This window comes from Coturnix japonica, chromosome 11 (assembly GCF_054131305.1).
Source record: "Coturnix japonica strain WE chromosome 11, WE-NBRP24, whole genome shotgun sequence".
In the NCBI taxonomy this organism is placed as follows: Eukaryota; Metazoa; Chordata; class Aves; order Galliformes; family Phasianidae; genus Coturnix; species Coturnix japonica.
In genome coordinates this window covers 20,107,108-20,127,596 of record NC_140673.1, presented here as the reverse complement: position 1 = coordinate 20,127,596, position 20,489 = coordinate 20,107,108, and the positions used below count along the sequence as shown (strand labels likewise).

The following is a 20,489-nucleotide window of genomic DNA, read 5'->3' as shown; positions in this document are numbered from 1 at the left end:
TTCAAATTCAGCCTGTGCATAAGATTTTTGTAAGCTTTTACAACAGGGGGAATTTGAAAAGCCTGAGCTGTTGTCATTAAAACTACTGGGAAGAAATTAAGTTGAATACATACCACTACCTTCTTCTTCAAGGACACATTTCTATATATTAATTTTAACTCAAGTTATCAGACTAATGGTAAATCTTCAGGAAATAAAAGAACCTCTCTAATCAAAGAGTAAGTGCTATCAGCCTTGGGATGGTAAGATACATTTCTTGCACGTGACAGAGGTTGAGTCCCCATTCTCAGCACAAGATCCAGCTGCACCACATCACAAATGTGCAAAGAACGATGGCAAAGTACAAAATGGAGAGGACAACAGAAGCAGGTAGGTGAGGAACCCTTTAAGCCTTCAGGCAAAAGGATATCACAAGCCTTCAGGAATCATTTTCCGGTGTGCTCAGAGCAAAACAGCTCACACTGGATGTTGCCAGAGTACAGGTTTCCAGCACAGAACACTACTTCCCCCACTAGCCCTAGCCAGCTCCCACTCTTACCAATCCAACACTTCACTGGTGTGAAGAGGGTTTGTCATGAAAATCCCACAAGTGAAGTGTTTGGATTAGCACGGATTGTCAGCTTTATTTTATACCACTTAGCACTCCAGCACCTCTCACCAGTTCACAAGGCCTGTACCGATCTCACGTAATCAGTTCTCCCCGTCATCCATATGTGAAGGAAGTCAACCTATAAGGGGGAAGAATTAAATAAAGAACCCAGGCAACTGACTAAAGACTACAAACAAATTCATTTTGCTGGCTTGGAGGGAAGATTCCTGTTTCCAAGCAGCAAAGTGCTGTTTTTCCATCTAAACCAGTGACTTTGAATCTTACAAAATTTGCAGATGATCGGTACTTAGAATACCAGCATTTACCTCAAAGGTTTTCAGCAGAGCATACATACAGAGCTGCTGTAGGTCATCTCAGGAGCCTGGATCCCATAGGCTGAAAGCTGCTGAAGCAGACTGCTATGCCTTAGCTTACCACTGCATTTTCTAAGCATTAAAGAGAACTGGGAGAAGCCTGTAGCACCCATTTGCACAAGGGATGGGATCTGAATTGTGTTGTTTGGCACACAAAAAGGCTGCTGGCTTTGCCAGATGGTTCCATCACTGACAGGTTATTGCTCAGTTTCTCTTTCAGAGGGGAAAAAGAAATAAGAAAGATCAACCACCAGTTATTAGTTTCCAAAATCTAAATCAATCTCCATAAATTACTCTATTTATCTTAGTGCTGGAGAACACATCTGCCCTGCTTCCATAAATCTCAGCACACGCACTGCAGTACTGCCCATCACTTGCTGGGATTTTTGTTGGTGTTTTGGTTTGGTTGCTTGGTTTTTTGGCAGAGGTTTGGTTTTATTTTGGGGTTGTTTTTCTTCTTCCTCAAAGCTGCAGCCCCTTTTCACACACGTAACCTGCAGGTGGTGGCACTTCTGCCTCAAGAGGGTTCCCCAGCAGTGGCTTTGCACAGACATGCCACCTTTAACATGCACATACACCAGGAAGTTAAAGCAGCACCCAACGTGTTTCTATTAACAGCCCCGGGGTATTCCCAACAAGATCTGAAACTATTCTGACATGAAAGCAGCAACCCATAAAGTATTCTTTAAAGTGATCTAGCAAGTGAGGGTGAAAGGCAAGAAACCTAATTCTCCACCTTTGCTGCAATAACACAACTAAGGATTCTTTTATTTGCTAAGAAAAAGAAACCAAATTTGTACTGGGCAAACAGGATTTTGCTATCAACACTCCTCTGAAAACATACAGCCAGCCAGGCAGCTTTACCTGACTTTGTATCCCAAAACATGTCGCTAAGAGACAGATCTCAAGTCTTGCAGATAAAACAGCAAGAAAGTTCTTTTCTCAGAGATACCTGCATGACAGGATGAACAAAGGTGCTTTTCCCACACATTTTCCAAAGCCAGAGACTGGGAATAGAAAGGCTAAAAATTGGATGCACTTAGTTCCCTCTCTCTTTTCAAGCCAGAATCTAAAAATCCAATCCTTAAATGCACCTTCTCACCTACTGACACAGGTGCTCTGCAAGGCCCGTGACATTTAGCTGCAAGCAGTTTGGATTAAACAGCTCCATTTGGGATGGAGCTGCCACGTGTGTCTAACAGCCGAGCGGACACACCAGTCACAAACATTAGCGAGCTCAGGTGCCCCTGCAAGGCAATGTGCTGGCTTCCACAGAGCCAGCATTCCTAGTTTCTGAGTCTCCACATTTATGGAATTCCTTTCTTATTTTAGAGGCAAGATCTTGACTTTCTTTAGCTATAAAAGGAGAACAGGCAGAATGAAAGATATTAAGAGAGGTCCCACGGGACCAGAACAACCTACCCTCTGGCTTCGCAGCGTGACACCTGCAGATTTGAAGTCAGGAAACTTGATGCCAGCAGTCTCAGGAACGGCCTGAAAGAGATCGAAACAGGATGTGTTGATGGAGGAAACAAAAAACACAACATTTGATAGAGACACTATTTGAAGGGGAAACACTGTTTCCTATGACAGAACCACCTGCCACGTCCAGGTCAGAGCTGGGGGAAGAGGATAATCCTGAACAAACTCAAGGTGAAAAATACTGGGGCTGAAGGTATCTCTGAGAGCTCAACCGCTTTGTTTGTTAGTTTTAAAAGCATTGCTCTCCACTAAGCCTTACACCCACCTAATGAGCAAAAACCCTAACCCTAAAAGGTGGTACCAACACATGCATATTTGCACACTATTATCCCTGTCTAACCTGGCCTGTTTCACTGATCAAAACAGCCCAAGACTTCCCAAATCTGCAAATTCTCTAATATAAGAGCTGGGAAACTTCTGATCTGCTCAGATTATGAACCCACTAACGAGGATGCGCAGATCATAGGGACTGCACCCCTCCAGGGAAGCCTGCTGTTCATACATAGCTGCCATTTGTCCTTTAATTAGACAGTTCCCTTTCTTCCCCACTTCAAATTTTAAGCATGATAATACGAGAAAGTAAACTTCTAATGCTGCTGCTTGACAGCACAGCATACAGCTGCATTTAAGCAAAATGGAGAAAATAAATGCAACCCCATAAACAGCTGTGCTGCTGAACACAGGTGAGCATACCTTTAAGTGATTAAACCAGACTATCATCAGGACCCATTGCACAGAATAGTGCAGGGCCCCCTGGATGGGTCACTGATACTCAAGATTGAATCCAACAATAGCCACAGCCTCTGCAAAACGCACGCTCAATCATATTTTTCCAAAAGGAAGAGTAATCTCCAATCTCCCAGTTTCTTTGCAGACAGCATTCGCCTTGCTGCTCCATCGTTTCTGCTGCTTGCTCTTTGTTCATGCCAGACAGCGCTGATACAGCTGAGGGCCACCCCACGGTCACAAAAGATGCTGAAGGACAGTGACTCAATTCCTCAAGTTCCCTGCCACTGACTCCCACTGCTGTATCAGCTACCTATCCTTTATGTCTCCGTTTGGAGATAACACCTTGCAAATCACTCTGCGTGGCCAGGCATTCATATTTTTGTTCTCTCTGGTCACCCCAATCACCAGAGGCCCCAGGAAGAATTTTCTAAACGTGCCCATGATGGAAAAAGTTATCTCTAACTACCAACTTTTAGGGGACCACTTTAAGATTTAGCAGGTTGCAGCCTCTCTCCTTGCATTATTAGGGACAGAGAAGGCTGCAATCAAAAACTAGCCCTCCCTGCTTCCTGTGGATGAAGGCTGGCTTTCAGATGCCCCAAACTCTGCTTCCCAGTCTGCTGCTGAACACCCTGACACAAGCTCTGAAGGTAAATCAGCACTGTTGGCTTAGCTGAGACAACTCTGACTGCACTCAGAACATAAGCAATTAAATGAGTTCTTTTGCCTTGCGTGCCTGTACATGCTGTAAACGCTTCAACCTCAATTGACTCTTTGGTAAATGATTTTCCTTTGTTGAAATGATGCTGATGCAGCTCCCGATTCAAATTCTTAGTTAAAATGCAATTTTTTTCTTAACGTTTCCTGGCTATGGTTGGTAATTGACTCCTAATGGACTCTGTCATGGTTGAAAAGATGCTAGTGCAACAACAGAAACTGCTTCTCTGCCCACCTCGACTTGCCTATCCAGTACATGACTGCAGATAGGCACCAGCCCCACATCCATTTAGTGCTAGATTCCCTCATCTGGGCATCCACAGCATCCTTCCAGTCCTATTCTCCACCATCACCTTTCTGTCATTTCTACAAATTATGAGCTGCTTTATTCGGAGGAAGACAAGTGGGTAAGCTTTAACAGATCAGCCCTCAAGGGAATTCAGTGCACGAAGTCCTCAGCACTACCATAGTCATTATGCTGGCTTGGGTGTTGGGGGAAAGTTTTAAGGTAGTGGGGGCTATTAAGCACACTTCACCGGGCAATAACTCTCTAGATTTCACTTCTTCTCTCCCCTCTCTGCACAGAACCTTTTGGAGGATGATGACAAGTGCTCCCTGATCACAATGTGGATGGACAAGAGTTACTAGTGATTAGATGGAAATATCTGAGATGGAACAGCCCCTTCGTACCAAAGGTGCTGATTTTAGTTCAGTTCACACTGTCTTCTTTCCAGGAAACAAAACTAAGGTAACATCAAATATGAAGCAAAATCTGCGTTCTGGGCTTCTTAGACTTTAACTTCGCTCAGAAAGAAATGAGACACAATAGCTCCCATAATGCAGGAGTATCACAGAACAGCTGGAAGGGACCTCTGGAGGTCATTGATTAAGCAGAGACACCCAGAGCAGGTTGTCCAGGTCCATGTACAGGCAGCTTTTAAAGATCTCCAAGGAGGGAGACTTCCAACCTTTCCGGGCAACTTATTACAGCTACTATCACCCACACAGTAACGAAGTGCCTCCTAATGTTTAGACAGAACCTCCTGTGTTGCAGTTCGTGCCCATTACCTCTTGTCCTGGCACTAAGCATTACTGACAACAGCCTGGCTTTGCCCTCTGTGCGCCTTCCCTACAGTTATTTACAGACATTGACAAGATCCACCACCTTTCCCCCTGTCCCAAGCTTCCTTTCTTACCAGCTAAAAAGTCCCAGCTTCCTCAGCCTCTCCCCATAGCAGAGATGCTCTGCTCCATTTATCATCTTAGCGGCTCTCTGATGGACTCTTTCCAGTATGTCCGTGTCTCTCTTGTACTGGATACAGCATTTATGCAAGACTACTCTGATCACAGCTGATACCCAGGAGAGAGACATGGAATCAGCTTGAGAAAATGTTCCTGAGAACCAGGAGTGTGAAGGGGATGAAAAACTAGGACCAGGAAAAGAAGGCAGGTGAAAGACAATGGGTCTGTGTGACAACCCTGCACAGCCATAGCAGAACACCCTTGGGAAGAAGAAACAGATGTTTTTCTCTCTGCCATGAGGCATGAATGGCTGACACCATTTCATCCTGTTTCTCAGGTAGAAAAAAGAAAACATGATTCAAATGGGAGACAGAGAGCATACTAGAGTTCTCTGCAAATGGCTGACTTAAGACTATTCCACCTTCCAAAATTCATCCAAAGACTATCTGCCAGAAAGCAGCCATCAGCCACCCTCCCCTAAAATGCTGAAAGCCTGATCCCCATAGAATTGCTGAAGCAAACACGTTACCCAGCCAGATCACAAAGAAAGAAGAAAAAAAGATAAATGTTTACAGGCTTCTCTGTCTCTTTCTTCTGCGGCAGCTTCTTCTTGGGAGCCTTGCGTTCAGCACGTCTCTGTTCAGTGGTGGTGTCAGCGGCTGTGATGAGTTTCTGCAGATCTTGTGTTCTCTTCTCTCTCTCCTTCTTTCTGGTTTCGATTTTGCGGAGCTCCTGAATGAGATATTCTTCTTCTGCCACCTGTAGACCAGAGCACAGAAAAGCAATCAGAGCAGCAGAGGAAGCCTAGCAAGGCAAGGGGGCCATCTACTGATAAAAAACATGCTCTGGACCAACCAACTTTAAGTTCCTCTGCCTAAGCAGAGGGCTTGGATTTAGAGAGCACATTATGCTCTGCAGAGCACAGTACAACAGTCTATAACCCAGCAGGTGCTGTATGACAACATCCATGGTCCACCCTTCCACAGGAATCATTGAGTGATCAGTCTCCCCTTCAGACAAGGAGAATGAGCACAGACAGAAGGGTAAAAAAGCTGGAGTATGCTATAGGTGCAAATGCTACGCTATAAAAAGCTGGCTCCCCTCCACTCCCAGACATGTAGTTGCATTACACCTAACATCAACACAATAACATATGTGGGAAAGACAAGCAGAGTCATTACACACACAACCTTATCTCTAGATTGAGCAGCTAACAGAAAAGGAGTTTCCCAAACTTTGGGAAACACATAGCTCCTTAATCTCTACACCCCTGAACCGTTATGCCACTTCAACAGAGAACAAAATCAAGCATGCCAATTTACAGCCTTTGATTAACTCTGGCAAGATTTATACTCCAAAGGACATTCTCTCCCTGTTGGAACTCAGGGTCTTCGTTACACCTGTAGATGGTTCATGCTCACCGTGAGCCTATGGGAACCAGAATGAATTCAGCACATAAGAATATTATGAAATATCACAGAATTGTAGGGGTTGAAAGGGACCTCTGGAGATTACCTAGTCCAACCTCCTACTAAAGCACATTCCCAAGAGTAGATGAAACAGGAAAGCATTCAGGTGGGTTTTGAATATCTCCAGAGAAATAGACTCCACAACCACTCTAAGGAGCTTATTCCAGTGCGCTGCAACTCTCAAAGTAAAGAAGTTTTTTCATACATGCTGCTGGTATCTAAGAACACTGATCTGAGAACTTGGTTGTATTCAGAGGACCGGAACAGTTAAGTGTCACAACAAAGGTACTAGCAGTTACCAGAGGACATAACTCTGCTTATCCAGCTCTCTCACCTGTACAGTCAGACTCCTTAGTTATTGTCCCTTTGTATCCTTTAAAAATGAGACAACCCCAAAACAAAAGCAGGACTTAGGTGTTGCTGTTTTTATGTTCAGTCTTTTTTTTCCTTTTCCCACCTTTTGGTCTGTTTTATCCACCCACTGACTTAAGCCTGGCATAAATATTTTGGGGGCCCACAATACTCTCTTCCCCATTACCTGTTCTGGTGTCCTATTGTACAGCCTTTCCAGTTGTTCCTTCCTCCTCCTCTCATGGCCAGCGTCAAAGACTGGGATTTTCAGGTCTGTGCCTGGAGCTGCACGAATATTAGCCAGTTTGGCACAGATGTGATAATACCGTTCCTTCAGGTCTTCCACCGATCTTTTCTGAAGAAGACATCAAAAGAGGACCATATTATGAAAGAACCAAGCAAAACATTGCACAGTAGCCAGATAAGGACATGGCAGCTGAAGGATGTCAGCTCGGGTGTAAAAGAACACCTGGGATGAGGATTAGCAGGGAGCATTGCCAGACCTGAAGAGGAAATGTGCTACCAGGAAACTGACAGACACACCAGAGCTGTCACAGCAGCAGTCATAGCCAAGAAGGCACCAGCTGCAACAATTCACTATCCAGCATTACATGGAACCTAAGCCATGTTATTTCACAAGCACCAAAAGTGTTCGGGGCTGCCCAACTGGGCAGACTCTTGTTATTCCACTTTGCTACATGCTCTTCATCCAAGCACTTCAGAGGGAAACAAAAGCCTCCAGCTCTTGAAGGCTTTCTGTGGGAATCACATCACTGCCAAGTCACCAACAAGTTACAAAAGATTTAGGACCATGACACCAGGACCGCATCTTCAGACCACTGATGGTCAACACTTCACTGAAGAGCTGCACCCAGAGCAAACCTCAAGTCAGATGTAGCACAAGAGAAAAACCCCAGTCTTCCAAGGGAACACGAGAAGATACTTCTCACAGTGCTGAGACTACAACAGTTAAACAAACTCCCCAACTGCCTTATCTTCAGGGAATGAGGAGTCGTTCTCCTGGCAGGGACAAACTTAACTTTCTAATAAAATGCAACAGGGAATGAGCACAAGTCACAGCGGATTTAATTACAAACAAAACAAGCAGCAATGCCCGGTGCTGGAAATTCAATATTCCCTGCTGCCAATAATTCATTATTTTCCCCTAATTAAGTTGATATAAAGGGTAATTTGCTCTTTGCAGTGCAGCAAGCCCTGCATGTGCTGTAACAGCAAGCTGCCAGCAACACCTTGGCCCCTGGGACTCACCTTAAACTGCTGGTGATCATAGCGGTCATGAATCACCACGAAGCGCAAGTCGAAACGTCGAGCCAAGTCGAAGAGGTGGTCTGTCTCTGCTTTGGTCCACGCATCATCATGGAGATACATCTGGTACTCTTGCTCTGAGTAGACTGGTACCTGCACTGTCTAAGCAGGGAAAAGAAAAACATGGTTGTTCTCTTACAATGCAGCCTTTCTCACATAGCCAGCTGGTAGGAGCTGAAATTCTGGAGCCAAAAGAAAGAACAGCAGGCTGACAGGAAGGATGAAGGATCAGGGAGGCACTGCGAGGATCCTGAGCAATGTGTCCTGATAGAAAGTCTAACAGTAGGTGGAGGAATTTATAAGGAGCAACATGGGATCTCAGCACCACAAACATGAAGTTCAGAAACTACTGCCTGCTAGACTGAAACCTACTTCAACTGGTAGATATAGGCAGAGTCACCAGCCCACATCCCAAAAACAGGTTGCAAAACTGCCATGTAAATATGAAAGTGAAATCAAAGCTGGGCCAGCTTCTCTCCCTTCCTCTCACACTGCAGCACTAATACTACGGCATCAGCTGCTCTGACAGTTGATTCTAATTGAGCTGGGACATGCTTACTGCTTTGGGGGCAACGGGATAGACAAGAAAGGGGTCCTACACCTCAGCATACTTCCTGCTTTGATACACAGCCCACTTCTTTCACAGCACAGCACAATCCACACCAAACATGAAGATCTGAAAGACCAGGTGCGGTACAACTGAGACCTGTAAGCCTGGCAAACAACTCTGCCTTTCCTTCCACATCTACCCTTCTCCCCAAGCAGAGCTATAAACAGCAGTCCATCCCACATGCCTAAAAGGCCAAATCCACACCACATTCTCCTGCTTAAACTTGCTCTGCAGAGGCTCTACCCAGAACACAAGAGTCACATAGTGTTCCCTTGGATTACTAAAGGAACAATAAAAATACTTGAAGTCACTCCCTCCCTTACCACTCCTGTGGTGGAACTTTGCTCTGCCTGATGAGGTCTCCTGCCTCCACAAGAAAACATCACTTGCATGTAAGCAGCACACACTCTTCAAAACCTCCATGCCCTCCTGAGTCCTACAGCAGAAAACTCATCCTGGTGAACTCCACACAGCCTCTTCAGATCTCCTGCCTTTCTTCCAGCACTTAGGCACAGAAACATAAAGGTGAAGAATATCTCTTGGAGATGCACTGCACACACCTCAGCCTTCAAGCACTACTTCCATCAAAAGAAAAGCCATCCTTCTAGACACAATAAGGATGTCCTACATACTTCTTTAGAAAAATACATTTTCTTTTTCAAGAGTAGCATACATATATGAAAAGAGTACGGCCCTGTGCAGTGGATGGTAGGGAACGTGGCAGATCCCTGGTCATAGAAGAGAATGAGACAAACAAAGTGTAGTCCTCAGACACCTCCTCAGCCTCTCTCTCAGTGGCTCACAGGCTTCCCCAGCTATGGACAGTCTACACAGTGGGGACTCCTTCAAAGAGATAATTTACAGGAGTTACTTTGGTTGCTCGTATAAGTCACTTAAGGTTTTAGCACCTTGTGGCCACGCAACTCAGTATTTGAATTAGCAGTGAAACAACTCAAAGCTGCATCAGCAGAAATGGGACGAGACTTCTGAGTACAAGGAACACAGTTAAGCACAGCAGTGTTGAAAGCAAGTCTCCTGTGAGAAGACAAGCTCTCATGAGATGGGAAGCCTGAACATCAGATGACCATCAGTTCAAATGCAATACAGCCATGAAAATGCAAACAAGAGTCCCCAAGATGATTTCCAGCAGAAACTGAAAGGGTTTCAGTTGCATAACAAGACCTTGTCTGGAATACCAACTACAACTCAACCGACCAATGCTCAGAGAAGGTGAACTGAAATGGGAACAAGTAATGAGAGGAGCAACAAGGATGAGTAATGGGGTGGGGAGCTTGTCCTCGGTCCACAGATTGGGTGAGAAAGGAGCCTAGTAAAGGAAGCCTGAAAGAGATCTGACCACAGGCTTCAAGTATGCTGGACAGAATGCAAAGAATACTCACAGGATGAAAAGAAACAAACACAAACAAAAAAAAAAACCCAACTGATAAAGACAAAGAAACTGGCTCACAAGAGAAAAAAACATAAATTGCCCATTTAACATGGAGGATTTAACCTGGAAATGAGAAACGAAGCAGACAGTGACTGGAACAGCTTCCCAAGCAAGCAGTGAAATCCAACAAATGGAACATGATCAGTTTATGAAAGGGACTGCACAGTGCAGGGCCTGAAAGAGTCGAGACAAGGATTCAATGGCCCAGAAAACCCCTCTCAGTCCTACATTTCACACTATAAACTCACACAATGATGGGCTTTAAATTAGCTGAAAGTGCTCAGGAAAGATCCTGGAGCCATGAGACAGTTCTGTGAGAACACCAGCACAATGGTAAGCAGCAGTGAAAAGCCATACTGAGCAGTAAAAATGATTAGAAAAAGAGAAATGCAGCCAAAGCGCAAACCCGCCGTATCTCCAGAACAGCAACATGCACTTACAGTCCACACATTTCTAAAGAAAGGATATTTGAGAACAGAGGGCAGATTCAAGACAAAGCACAGTAAACACTGTACACAGCAAGGACAGTTTACTGTCCTGTAACTCAAGAGCTCAAAGGCATCAAATGAAACACACAGATAGCAGCTTTCAGCACCTCCTTGCACTACACAAAATTAGCCTGCAGAACTCAGTGCTGTAGAACATTTGCAAAGCAGATTTCTGCCCTGAATGCATCCACTATTAAAAACAAGTTCCAAGTTATGAAATCCCCAAGTGAAACAGCAGCAGAAGCTAGCAACAAATGCCCTATGCTTGCCCTCTTCTCATACTCTTTCTACAGGCTTTTATGAACAGTAGCTGGAAAGAGAATGTTAGCCAAGACAAGCCTTTCAAGCCTTTGCTCTAACACCAGTGAAGCTGTTTTTATGTTCTCATTTCACAATGGATCTGAGTGGGAAACTGGGAGCACAGAGAAAAGGCAAAGCAACTGAGCAGTGGTGCAGAAGAGGAGTTAAAGAGTTTGAGTGACCAACAGGACAGTCTACACTCATTAACAGGAGCGAGAGACACAGGCAGAGGTATCATGTATGCAAGAAGGATACAGAAGAAGAGTAGGGAAAAACAAACAAAATTCCTATGACATAGCAAATATCTGCAGAGCTTCACGAGTGCTTCTACACTCTCCACCACAGATCCACAGCAAGGGTAACAACTTGCCCCTAATATTACATAGTTGTGTGGGTGCACACAGATGGCAGAGGTCTGTACCACTAATCTAAAGGTTGCAGCCTTGCCGAAGACTTTTCTGTCTGTCAATTCACAGTATGTGATAAAGTTAAGGAAACAAGAATCATATAATTACAACACCCAAGCATGGCCCCTTCTGATAAACTTGGCTGAACTCAGCTGAAAACTGTTAGACAGCTAAAGTCTTAGAGATAATTATATTGCCAAAGTTCCACACAGACAGCTAGGTAGGTGCCTTGACTAAGTGAGTCCTGTTTCAGACTTCCACCCTAGACATCAGAGAAGAGATACCACAGGAGGCTCTTAGCAGCGTCCCAACAAAAGAAAAAGCATCAGTCAGAGTTTGAGCCTTCTAACATATAAGGTCAACCAACCACTTAACTCTGCAGGAAGCCAGGCTTTGTTAATGCTGATGCTCTACGGGTTGCAAACTTAAAATGTTGTATACAGTTACACACAAGCAGAGCTTTTGCAGAATCATGTGACCAAATGCTTTTTTTTAACTTCCTCCTTGAGGTTTGAATCATAAAGGGGGTTAAATTACATTATGGAGGCATACTAAGTCTGCTCCATCCTAACTTTTGAGGTCCTGACTTTGAAATAGAAATCTTGCTGTAGCTTCCTTTCTGTACGCACATGAAAGGACTAACCACTCAAAGCAGATACATCTGGGACAAAAGACAGCAGGAGATTATAACAACACATTGTGATAATTTGATACAAGATGCAAAGAACAGAGTACAGCACCACACTGATACCACGGGAGCAGTTTCAGAGGAATGCAATGTAATTCAGTATCTGTGTTGGAATCTGGCCAAAAAGCTGCAAGCCAGAATTTTGGCCAAGGAGCTACAAGTGAATTTTTTCATACTGGGCAAGATAACAAGACTTATGACTTCAATGCCTCACTCACAATAGAGCCTTTTACTACCCACAGCCTGTAATCAGGGAGAGGACACTGGTTAAGAAGCTAATTAGATGGTACAGTGACTCCTTCCCAAATTGGTGACTGCACCCCTGAAACACATAAGTACGCAGGCAAGCTGTGACCACATACTGAGCCCACTTAGCTTGAAGGACTTGGAGAATTCATAGTCTGAGCTTACAAGGCTGCATGCAGGTCATGCTGCAATTTAAAATGCAACCGTCAAATCAGCCTTCACACATTGAAAGAATCAGCTTCTGGATACTCAAAAGGCTGATGAAAGGATAGTTCCCAGCTGCTACTTATATATGCTTTTGTTTGAACCTGACCTACTTACTTTATTGAACCTGGCAAACGGGTAGTCCTTTCCCTCCTCTGCTGCTCTCCTCCAGTGGTAAAACATAGCTCCATCTTTTCTTGCTGGGTTGGTGAAGGGCATCCACTTCCAAGGCCGGACCTTCTTGGACCCCAGCTTTGCTTTGACTGTTCGATAACCCTGAGTCGTATCACTCGGCAGCAGCGGAGGCGCATCCCTGTGGTGGAGACATGAATCAGCTGAAGAGAAGCAAGAAGAAGCCCAGGACAAACTGGAGCTCAGACTCAAAGTGGGATTTCCCACAATATCTAGGGTGGGAAAACCAGAATTTAAATTTTATTCCAGGATTTGTGTTTCCCAGACTGCAATGCTAATATGCTCAGCTCTTCCATGTTGCTTCAGTGCTGGTCATACAACAGCACTAACTCTAGATTTCTTTAAGCCGGCTCTACATTAGTGCTGACATAAGCTAAAGCACAGCTCAAAACCTCTAAGGTAAAAAGGATGCGGAGATGATTACATACTGTCAGAGGAATAATTTTCATTGCATAAGTTGAAAGTTGCGTGCATCAGAGGACAGAATGCACTGCATGGATTAGGGTGAACACAATCACCTGGAAAGCAAACTATGCAAGAGCCCTCTGGCACAAGGGCAGAACCCAGAGCAAGCCAGAATGCAGCAGCACTCTCTTTGCAAAAGTAAAAGCAGGTGCTATTCCCAGCCACAAATAGAAGGGAATTAGATAAAGAGAGGTAATAACACTGCATTGACTATCCAGGCTGGGCATGCATATGCACATTGCATGTGGGCCTAACTCACTTCATACACAAAGCAAACCCCTCAAACTTAAATGAAAGGAAAGGCACCGTCCATGGAAGTCCAAGAAAGGGGCATCTAAGTGAGCCAAGCACAATTGGCAATGACTCTGGAAAGCAAGACTGCAGATACTGCCCTGCCACCAGAAGCCCAGGCTACCCCACAACCTGTACAAATGAACTCAAGCTCTTACTTTTTGTCAGAGTAGAGGAGTGCATAAACTTCTCTGTGCATTCCTTCTGGTCTCTTAAACGTCAACGTCTCTGAAGATTTCTTGGATTTTTTCTGAAACAAACCATTTGGATTTTAGTTTCAGACATGACAATCCCCAAAGGAACATATAAAACTACAAGAGCTTGCGCTCTGTTGCATTCCTCATTTCTATCTGTTTTCAGACACCTTGAGTTTCTCCAGAAAACTGCCAGGTCCTGTGGGAGACACTGACAACAAAGCACGCCTGCTTTCAATGATAGCGCTCACCACTACTTAGATACCTGTGTTTCTGAAAACACTTTGATCTGCTGACCTTACAGCAGCCCCACATCAAAACTAACAGAAGAATCACTTACACAAGTAAGCCCTCACCCCGTCTCAAGTGTCATATTCACACAATAAATCTTCTGTTTGTTGTTTTTTTCCCCTCCACGTGCTATCCTCAGATTGAGAATGCAGGACAGACAATTCAATCTAGCCCTTAAAAATCCTGTCAGAGCTGATGGTTTCTAAGACGTAATCCATCTTCTACTACCTATACAATTTTATAAAGAAGTAACATCAACTACTGCATTATCAAGATACACTTTGAGTGAGCCAAGTTTACTGAGCAGTCCAGAGCATTTTGTCTTTCTAACTACTTACCACATCACTACTTTTAATAGACTTGCTTACCACAGCACTACCTCTTTTAAATAAGAATATTTTGTGACAGTAAAAGGAACTCCATTACATAAACTCTATTGAATAGACATAGTCACTTCTATTAAGAAAATTCAAAATCCCATTAAAAAGAAAAAAAAAGCTATTATCTTGAACTACAGCTCCTTTCCACACAACTTCATAACACACATTCATTATATTAGCACCTTTTTACTCCTAATCAAATATCTTTCTCTGAGCTTGTCAATCACTTTGCATAGGAGCAATGTAAGGCCAACCAAGGCAGTTACCCATGGGTCACCATACGACCACCTTGAATACTGGCTCCTGGATTTCCCCCAGCATTTCCAGACTTATTAAAAGTTAATGTCAGTAAGTCAGAGATCACCTCAGCCAGCTCTTTTAGGACCTGAGAACAAATTACCTGGCCCTACTGATTTAAATGTTTTTTATGCCCAGTAATTTTTTAAGGCATTCTCAGTCACTAATGGACTGGAAAGTACTTCATCGTTCTCCTGTTATTTAAAGACATCAATCTGATTCTTTTCTAGTTGAGAACAGAACTATTTCCTGAGCAAGCGCTGCACCGTTATTACTGATGCTTATCTCTCTCTGTGATAATGGATTATGCCATTGGTATGATTTCATTTCTGTACTGTGTAGAAACCCCAAATTCTTTGCTCACAGCTGTACCCAGCCTCCACCACTCCTTCCAAAACCTCCCACTTTCCTTCCCTTTCCCTTAGACAACCAAATTTGACAAGAATCCCACTTTGTCTTCCAGTTCAAAAGAGACAGATATTCACAGGACTCCTTCAGCTCTCTGCTCGCCAAAAGACAAACACATCTCAACCAAAGAACTCACAACTCTGAGCACTCAGCAGCACAACATCACAGGCTGAATCCAACCAGTGAACTGCATGCTGGACACGCTTTACCATAACACTTGATAACTGGTGATCGTAACACTTCAACCTTCTAATTAGTGAGAGTAATTGGCTTTCCATTACCCCAATTATAAACTACACGCTCTACTTCCAGCAAGGCAGTCACAAAACCACTACAGTTCTCTTCACAGCCAAACGTCCAGTGGAAACAAGCAAAGACAGTAAGGCAGTACTTTGGGAGATGGGGGCATTTTTCCTTTTGTTGTGGTTGTTGTTTTTCAGCCAATTCACAGACTTTACTTCAAATGAGGCCACCACTGCTACAGACAGACCCCTGGGGATTCCATCTCCCCTGTACCATTTCCAGGCTCCTCCACATCCCATTATCAGCTGTGAATTGATCTTCCCAACACCTCACAAAGCATGGAACAGTAAGTCCTTGCCTGAGTTTTACACACATAAGGCAACAACACCCTGCTGCATATTACCACAGAGAACACAGTATACTTTCTTAACTATCTCCCAACTTGCCCACATTCCCACAGGCAAGACTTACCAGCTGCCCCAAAGATGAGGCACATGGCTTGCCCATATGAGGCCTGTTTGTTCAGTTTGAGGATATTTATCATTTAAACTCGTCAGACAATGTCTTTGTCTTCTAAAGCAGAGCTGCTTTGTATTACTTACATATATTTGGAGGCTAGACGCTAAACAACTTTTTTCTCTTACCCACAGAAGATGGGAAGCTGAAAACATCCTGGGTCCATGCCTGGCTTACAAGAATACTACCTGCACAGCTACACCTTAAATATTGCCCCAGATGCTACTGCACCATTAACCACAGGAACCCAGGAACAGAGCCCTACAGGCATGCCTAGGTACACTACAGGAACCTGAAAATCAGCACACTATGAAAGGAACATGCTTTATACCATCTTTTCTCGATATCCACCCCAGACACCACACACTAAGCCATAAGAACCCAGAAAACAAGCAGCAGCCATTAGGCTGTGGCGGTTCACCTTATCTGAGTTGATGATATCCTTCTTGTTGATGGTTCCCGTGTTCTCAGACTCCACACCCCCCAGCTCCAGGATGTCCCGCACATCTGCACCCGTCGCCATCTCGCTGCCTGTCTGCTGGCTTTGCCCACCACCGTCCTGTCCAGCTCTGGGGAAGGGAAGAGCAAAGAGCTGGAGTCAGTGAGCAGCTCCTGGGAGTGGTACAGCCACTGAAAAACACAAGTGTAAATATATGTACTGAACTGCATGGATGCACATACACATACATAGATACACACACACTCATACACACGCAAACACAGACATACACACATTGTATGCCCTGGAACAGGCTGCCCAGGGAGGTTGTGGATGCCCCGTCCTTGGAGGTGTTCAAGACCAGGTTGGACGGGGCCCTGGGCAACCTGATCTAGTAAAGGTGTATGTTTGGTGGCCCTGCCAGGCAGGGGGTTGGAACTACATGATCCTTGAGGTCCCTTCCAACCCGGGTCATTCTGTGATTCTGTGATTTAAACGCATATACACACATATATACACACATCCACACAGACCTAAGTGCACGCATACACATCCATACAGATGTATGGAACACACATACACACTCATATAGACACATGCACATGCAAACATACACATACACACATATACAGACCCAAGCGCACACACACACCCCTATACACCCCTATACAGACCTATACACCCCTATACACGCCTATACACGCTTATACACACACATTACACTCACACATACCCCCCCACACACAGCCGCCTCTCCACCCCTTAGGCCCAGCACCGGGCCCTCACACCCCACCACCCCCACGACCCACGCACGCCGTCCCCGCGCCGGCTGAGGGCCCAGCGGGCCTCTAGGGTCGCACTGAGCCGCATAAGGCCCGGGTAAGGCCCGCTGAGCCCCGTTTATCGGCCCTCTTCCGCCCTCACCCGCTCCAGCTCCGCCGCCACCGGGACGGTGCGAGCGCACACGGAGCCGGGCAGCGCCACTTCCGCTCCCGCCAAGCCGACACCGGAAGTGCCCGGAGCCTTTTGGGAACGCACCGCTATGTGTCGGTGGGGGGGGGAGGAAGCAGGGCGGAGCGAAAGGTTCCGAGATCGCGGGTTCGAGACCCGCTCCCGCCAGGTGGCGTTCACGGCTCGGATCTGCGGGTAGCGATAGTGAGCTAAGATCGGCGAGCTCCTGCCCTGTGAACAGCCAGGAACTCAAAGCCAAGTAGCTCTTCGTGAGGTCTTGGCAGCTCTGGGGCCTGATTGGGAACAGCTTTCCTCCAGTGGTGCTGCCAGGGCCGGTTCCACGTGGTGCCAGCAATGTGACTCTCTGTGTTAGTCTTGGGTTGACCTACAGTCCTTCCCCAGACACGTCCAGCATCCCAATGGACACAGTTAGCAGGCACAATGGGTTGGTGTTTGGACTGGATGACCTCAATGGTCTCTTCCATCCTTTATGATCCTTCCTCATCTTCTGGCCATGTTTGGCCCAGAGGTGGTTTTTGCACGTGGTTTGCACTATTCCCCTATGACAGAGAGAAACAAGGCTCCCCCAGCACTCTGCAGAGGAAGGCTGGCCCTGCCTCCCCCGTTTTACCCAAAGAACCTGGCAGTGCAGCCTTGGGGGGCTCCCCTCCAGGACAAAAGGAGCACCTCCCTTTTAGCACCTCGCTCGCAGGTCGTCCATAATTTGTTCATGAAGCTGTACAACAGCACTGCTAGAAAACACAACAAATTCAGATGTGCCCAGAGGCAAATGGCCATTTGGTGCCCTTGAGTCATGATTTTAGCGCCTGCTTTGCTGAGCAGGGGGTTTCTGTGGTTTCTGAGGAGCAATACTGCATCCAGGAGCTTTCATGGCTGGCAAAGGGGCAGAGCTGGAGATGTCGGTCACCTGAGCACGCCTGGTGCCAGGGCAGGATGCTCTGCCCACAGATGGCCACGAGGCACGGCCATGACGGCCCCATGCCATAGGTGTGAGTGTCCCCGACCTGAGGCTCGAGGCGTGCGTGTCCCCCAGGCTGGCACCTGCGGAGGAGGACAAGTGCAAACACTGCGGCCATGGGTTGGGAGGAGGTTATCTGGGGCCCAGCAGTGGAAAAACTCTCGGTGTGTGACTAAGACACGATAGCGCCAGGTGTGGGTCCAGGCATGGTGACCGAGCTGGGGAATTATCGCTTCCCCATGGATTCAGGTGCCTGAAGCCAAATGTTTCCTAAGGGTGCGGTGACAGCCACAACCCCGCTATCACGGCGCCTGGCCCACCCCATGGCCAAGCAGTGGGGATGCGGGGGCTGGCTGCTGGATTTTCCCTGGTGCTCGGGACAGGACACAGCCCAGCTGTGACCCTACAGCGTGGGTCAGATACCAGCCCTTAGTACATCCCTCAATGGAATCACAATGTTCACATTCCCAGGGAGGCAAGATCCAACACCACCTTGCTGCCCATTGAACCCCAAACCCAGAGCACCTGAGTAACCTTCCACCCCAGTATCCACAGCCTGGCTCTATCTCCTGCCATCTCCAAACCCACCACTCTCACCATGAAAGAGCCCCCAGCTCCAACCCTGTCTCCCCAGGGCCCCAGTCCTGCTGGCAGGTGCCTGCATAGAGCCGGCCTCGCTGCAGCAGTGACTCACCTTGCTGCTGGGACCTGTTGTTCCACGCCTTGCTGCTTCCCTCCCTGCTGCCTCAGCTGCACTCCAAGACTGTGGGTCTGCACCATGAGATCTGGAGGGGTCCCACCTGCTTTGCTGGAGCATTTCGGGTCCCTGTGTGCCCTACCAGGCCACAGCAAAGCACTTTCTGGCTGGCCTTTGGCAAGGGTTGTTCTCTTTCCTAGAGCTCATCTGGCACAGAGCATTTCTCAGTGCTTCTGAGGTTGTTTTCTCACTGCTCTCACAGCTCTGCAGGGCAAGTTTACCCAGGCAGGGACCAGGCACGCTTCTCCAGCAATCAGCAACACCTTGGCCCAGGCCATGGGGAGAGGTTGACTCTTATTAACAACAAATTAGGGGCAATTGCCATTTTCACTGCAGCCACTCCTGGTCCTGGTAGGGATCCTGGCCCTGCCTGGGGTAGCTCTGCCTGGGATGGAACCCTCTGCCCTCAGCTCAATGCCAAGCAGCACACACAGAACGAGGCCCTGCTCCCGCCCCGATGATGAAAGGTGAAGAAGAACTGGTTTGTGCTCTGATCTCACAGCCCAGCCTCAAAACAGCCGCGGACCGTCACCGCGGCTCCCGAGATGCTCGGGGAGAGGATAGCAGAGCCAGCCTTTCCAGTGGGACAGGATGGTTGGAGAAATTCATCGTTCCCCTGGAAATAAAAATAATAATCATAATAAAAACACAAAGCCAGAGATTACTTATACGCACACAAACACGGAGGCACGCACTCTCTCCCCATCTGGCTTTGCCAGCCTGACTCATCGCTAATTCAAACAGCCCACACCTTTCCCTCTCCCTCCATGTGACATTTTGAACGAGCAAAGGGGAAGAGGCAGCAGCCCCAGAACTTTGCTGGAGCCATCCTGCTGGTGTCATACCCCTGTCTTCGGTTACAGGGTCCCAGAATTGAAGCGCCTCAGGAGCCCATCATAGCTGCCGTGTCCCATTGCGGTCACCCCACAAACACACCCCTCCGAAACTGGGGCAAGCCAAGTGCGGAGGCAGCTGTAGAAAGGACAAGTGACAACTCAGTGGGTTGGTAACACCTGCTGATGGAGTCCCATGTGCACAGGCAGAATGCAAAGTCCCAAGCTGGCTCCCAGCCTCCTGCCCAGGGCAGACCCAAGGGCTGTAGGCTGGGTACTGGCCCCAGGACAGCCATTCCCAGCTCTGCCATTCCCAACTTTCCTCCAGCTGAGCTCACCACAGCAGGAAATGGGAAGGAGCAGGTTCAGCCCAGTTCTGCTCAAGGCAGAACTCCATCTGATTTCCACCTGCAGGACAAGAGCCCCAGGAGAAGTCACCACCACAGGTAGGGCGATGCTGGGGGCCAGGCATCATGTGCTCCCAGTACAACATCAGGCCTGGACAAGCCCCAGCTTTCGGAGGGCTGCATGCATCACGGGTAATCAGCCGTGGGAGGGAGGGATGGAGCCAGACCTGCTCG

General features: G+C 46.8%; 1 protein-coding gene across 3 annotated transcripts in view; it reads right to left on the bottom strand.

The window, feature by feature from the left end:
• DMAP1 (DNA methyltransferase 1 associated protein 1) overlaps positions 1-17,354 on the bottom strand; it is a 29,115-nt gene extending 11,761 nt beyond the window's left edge. Inside the window, exons 1-9 of one of the 3 annotated variants that reach the window (XM_085511551.1) lie at positions 17,313-17,354; positions 16,371-16,579; positions 13,779-13,870; positions 12,790-12,985; positions 8,223-8,381; positions 7,141-7,308; positions 5,707-5,892; positions 2,386-2,457; positions 648-728 (exon numbers count right to left, since the gene is read on the bottom strand). In XM_085511551.1, coding sequence (XP_085367677.1) covers positions 663-728; positions 2,386-2,457; positions 5,707-5,892; positions 7,141-7,308; positions 8,223-8,381; positions 12,790-12,985; positions 13,779-13,870; positions 16,371-16,472 — 1,041 coding nt within the window. In that variant the 5' untranslated portion in view covers positions 16,473-16,579; positions 17,313-17,354 and the 3' untranslated portion in view covers positions 648-662. Of the gene's footprint in view, positions 1-647; positions 729-2,385; positions 2,458-5,706; positions 5,893-7,140; positions 7,309-8,222; positions 8,382-12,789; positions 12,986-13,778; positions 13,871-16,370; positions 16,580-17,312 lie in introns of those variants that run through there. The other 2 variants (XM_015870225.3, XM_085511550.1) reach the window with 2 other exon arrangements.
• Positions 17,355-20,489: the final 3,135 nt, after the last annotated feature.